Source organism: Nematolebias whitei, chromosome 19, assembly GCF_014905685.2.
Source record: "Nematolebias whitei isolate Nwh7 chromosome 19, NemWhi1, whole genome shotgun sequence".
Lineage (NCBI taxonomy): Eukaryota > Metazoa > Chordata > Actinopteri > Cyprinodontiformes > Rivulidae > Nematolebias > Nematolebias whitei.
This window is the reverse complement of record NC_056516.1, coordinates 36,875,535-36,879,894: the sequence shown is the minus strand read 5'-3', so window position 1 is coordinate 36,879,894 and position 4,360 is coordinate 36,875,535. Positions and strand designations below refer to the sequence as shown.

At 33.8% G+C, this 4,360-nt stretch overlaps 1 protein-coding gene across 1 annotated transcript in view; it reads right to left on the bottom strand.

Annotated features, from left to right (window-relative positions):
- Positions 1-1,148: 1,148 nt before the first annotated feature.
- LOC119425856 (recoverin) overlaps positions 1,149-4,360 on the bottom strand; it is a 6,336-nt gene continuing 3,124 nt past the window's right edge. The window contains exons 3-4 of the mRNA XM_037693408.1: positions 2,004-2,115; positions 1,149-1,824 (exon numbers count right to left, since the gene is read on the bottom strand). Of these exons, the coding sequence (XP_037549336.1) occupies positions 1,739-1,824; positions 2,004-2,115 (198 nt within the window). The 3' untranslated portion in view covers positions 1,149-1,738. The remainder of the gene's footprint in view (positions 1,825-2,003; positions 2,116-4,360) is intronic.

The following is a 4,360-nucleotide window of genomic DNA, read 5'->3' as shown; positions in this document are numbered from 1 at the left end:
ACCTCTTTGGGGCACGAAACAAAAAATCAAAAAGCTGGCTTAATTGAATAATATATACATATATATGTCTAATTTAAAACAGCTAGAAATGGTTCCCCTCATAAAGAAGTAGGGGTCATGGTCCTAAACTTTTTAAACAGGGCTCTTCTTGGGTGATGCTAAACCCTTAGTCCTGTTTTTGATTTTTTGTTTCGTGACCAAAAGAGGAGTCTCAACTCAATTTTAGGAACATAAATTATTTTTATCCAAAATATTTATGTTATTTCAGTTTTAATTAGCGTTGTCTAAAGGTTAACGACTTTATAAACTCTTTTTATCTTCTTTAAAAGTAATTAGTGTTTTAACCCTGTGATGATGATTGTTCACTAAATCCTCAAAGCGTAAATAACATTTAATTAGCCTGACTTGTTCCCTGATCTTTAGCTTCAGCTTCACGTCTGAGAAAAATATTAAAACTAAATCGAAAAAAATGAAGAGGTTTATATTTTTAGACAGATGTTTTTAGATGCTGGACAGGAGATTATGTCGGTAATCCCCTCCAGTCAGGCAGTCCGAGAAGGATTGACTTAAAAGAGGCAGTGAGGCGGACATGAACCGGGTCATTGAACAGAACTATGGCAGCAGAGTAATTACAAATGAGGTTTGATAATACAACCGTTACACAACAACAACAATATCATAAGAGATAAGTTATTAATAATCACAGACGTATGGCTCATTTACAGCCACAACCTTTGTTTGTTTTTTGTTATACTTTGTTGTTAATTTAATAAATATGGGCTATTATGTTAATTAACCCTTTAATGATCAAATGGGATTAGAAGCAGTTAATTATGTGAAGCATCTATTTTGTTTTATTTGGCAACATAATAAATATATTATGTTAATAATAATAATAATAATAATAATAATAATAATAAAAACAAGTCTGATGTGTCAATAAATAACCTCAAGTTACCAAGTAAAAATAAAAAAATAATTTGGAATTTCTGTTAAAATAATGTGAGTGAGATATATTCATGCATAGCAACTGTCTTAAAAAAACAAAAAACAACAACAACAGGCAGTTCTAGTTTTTGTTAGAACTTTATTGTTCTCATTTGTAGACATCATGACAAAGAAAAATCCAGTTCTATCTAAATTATAAGATCTGAATCAAAGTTGCAATGTGCTTATAGGTCAGGAGTTTTACAGGACAACATTAAATAAGCTAAGACACGGGACACTTGATGCTGGAACAAATCTTCATGATCACTTTTTAAAGCATCTAAACTAAATCCTGGCTCTGTCAGAAATGAATGAATGAATGAATGAATGAATACTTTATTTCATGAGGTCTGTACAAAAAAACTGATTGATTGAGCAGAAAACATCCACATTTTTGTATTAATGTGTTTAAGTTGTAACATTTATAAAGAGAAAGTTTCCTTCTGCTCAAACTCAGACAGTAGTTCATCTATGGATAGTTTAATCTTAATATTGATTGATCGATTGTTATGATCCAATCACAGGTGACCTGGGTGCGTTTTTAAATGAACACATTTATTTTACACGCTACAAAACGACTCGGACAGTGCACACGTACGGGAAACACATGTTAAGAAAAATCAAGCAGGAGATAATGTTTTAATATTTATTCTGGGGAGTCATTAATACACTTTGTGTTCAGGAACGTGTCATCGTTTTAACAGAATGACAGAAACTGAGGGAACGAGGAATCCGTCGGAGATGAGAAATGTTACTTTGAAGGCTCGTACTGAATCAAACGAAGAGCTTCTTCATTTTCCAACAGCACTTGGATGAACTCTCCCTCAGCGACTCGATCTGAATAAAAGACAAACATATTTTTACCCAAGCATGAAATTATAAATCATGTAAAAGGCAATAACTCCAAAGAGACTTTGACAAGTATTAAATAACACATCCACTTCATTTCATGGGAACTTTAAAGCCGCCAGCTTCATCTGAACTATTCGTCCAGTTTTCATCAACTCTTTTCTTACCTTTCTCGCCCTTCTGGAAGATTTCCCAAAGTTTATTTGTCCTCTTCTCAGGCGTGTTTTCGTCCTCAGGCAGGTCTCCCACTTCGTCTTTTGGAATCAGCTTAAAAATCGCCTGTCAGAAACAAAAACTTACATCAGCAAATGACACTTTGTTGGTTTACATCTTCATTTCATTAAATTTATGTCTTGTTAAATTTAAATGTTAACTACTTTTTTAGGTAAAATGACAACAAAAAAAAGTAATTTTACTGTTATTCTGCAAAAACTCTTATTACCACGGAGCCATTTCATGTTAAAATTTGACAATTGTAGGATTTTTTTTTTCTTATGTATAAAGAAACGGATCCTATAGCTCAGGGTTATTCAACTGGCGGCCCAGGGGCCAAATCAGGTCCATGGGTGTGCACAAATCAGCCCACTAATGGGTTTATTTTGAAATAAAACTAGATTTTAAAATATAAAACAAACTTAATAACAATAACTAATGGATTTCCAGCCCCTGCGCTCTTACTTTCGGTAACTGTGCCCCCCTAGTTGAACAGCCCTGCTCTATCTCTTGACAAAAATAACTGTAGCTAATTCTAAAGGTTAATCTGTCAGGTTCTCTGGTTCCCTATAGATTTGTTCCGTGATTACATTATTGTGATATTTGCAATTAAAATGTTGCTACAAAAATGAGACTGCATGGAAAAGAAGGATTTTTCTACACCAACTGTTATCTGTTCTGGATGAAAACCGTTAAGGATTTCAGTTCAACTTTCTTTGCCGTTTATCTGTTAATTTAATAACAATATTTTGCATCAGAACTGAATATACTTATAAAATATAAAATGTTGTGCAGAGAAGGCAATTCTTCATGTTTAAACAAAAGTAACTTGAAAACTGTTTAATGCAGATACAGTGGATAAAAACCATACTGATTAATTATGTGTTTTTTGTAACGTTGATTTTATATTACACATTCAATGTTTCTAGATTTTTTTAAAATAAAGGTCCAAAACCCATTTTTCAAAAGGGAAAATAAAGTATTTTGTATTGTACTACATTACATTGTATTTTACTGTATTGTCATGTTTCATAGTGCAGAGCAAAGTATAATTACAATCTTTTAAAAGATCATTTGTAGCTCACAACAAAAACATTAAATTAAAAAGATTAATTTCCAGCTTATGGTGGCATCTCACTGTGCTGGAACTGTTGGGGACCAGTTGGAAAAACACAACTACAAGAAAATCTGTAAGTTTTAACTTAGAGTCTTAATGAATGATGTATTTGCTTTGGAATATTTTGAACTTTTCTATAAATTTGATATAAGTTTGACTTCATGTCTCAAATGTTCCATTATTTACAGTAGAATTATTTTTCTTTCAATCATTACAATTGTGACGTAATATAATCAAACCTTTCGATGCTGAACGTCGTATTGTTTTTATGCTACAAGCGTTCCCGTAGCTGTCTGCCTTGTCTCACTCCAAAGCTCTCTGCAGCCTCAGACCTAAGCTTAAACTGTTTATCAGAGTAAATGAAAGCCTAATCCTTAAAATATGTTACCTAACAAGGATAAAGCTTTGACTTGTCAACCTCAAATAAATTTAGCAACACACATGCAATGAGAACTAAATAAAAAACAGAAAGTTAGATAACCTAATGAGGATTAATAAGGTTACTAAGGAGTTGTAATTTCCTAATAATGATATCTTAAACCAATTGTTCTATTTAACTTTAGATTGAGAAGCCAATGCCTGATCTTTGTTAGATAACATTTAACCTAACGTTCTGTTTTTGGCCGCACAGTGGTCAGAGCTGTTGTCTCACATCTTGGGACCTATCTCTGTAGTGTGTTCTCCCTGTGCACGTGGGGTTGTTTTCAGGGCACTCTGGTTTATTCCCACTGATGAAAACCATGCATGTTAGGTTGATAGGTAAATCAAAATTGTCTTTAGGAGTGAGTGAGAGTGGGAATGATTGTCTGTCTCATTTGTCTCATGTGCAACTTGTTCAGGGTGTCCCAGTGACTGATGGAGTTAGGCACCAGCTCCCTCACAATCTGGAAAGAATAAGTGGGTAAAGAGGATGGATGGATGGATGGATGGATGGATGGATGGATGGATGGATGGCTAGATGGATTGATGATTGGATGACTGGATTGATGATTGGATGAATAGATTGATGATTGGATGGATGGATGGATGGATTGATAATTGGATGGAAGGATGATTGGATAAATGGATGGATGAATGTATAGATGGATGGATGGATGGATTGATGATTGGATGAATGGATGGACGGATTGATGATTGGATGGATGGATGATTGGATAAATGGATGGATGAATGTATCGATGGATGGATGAATGG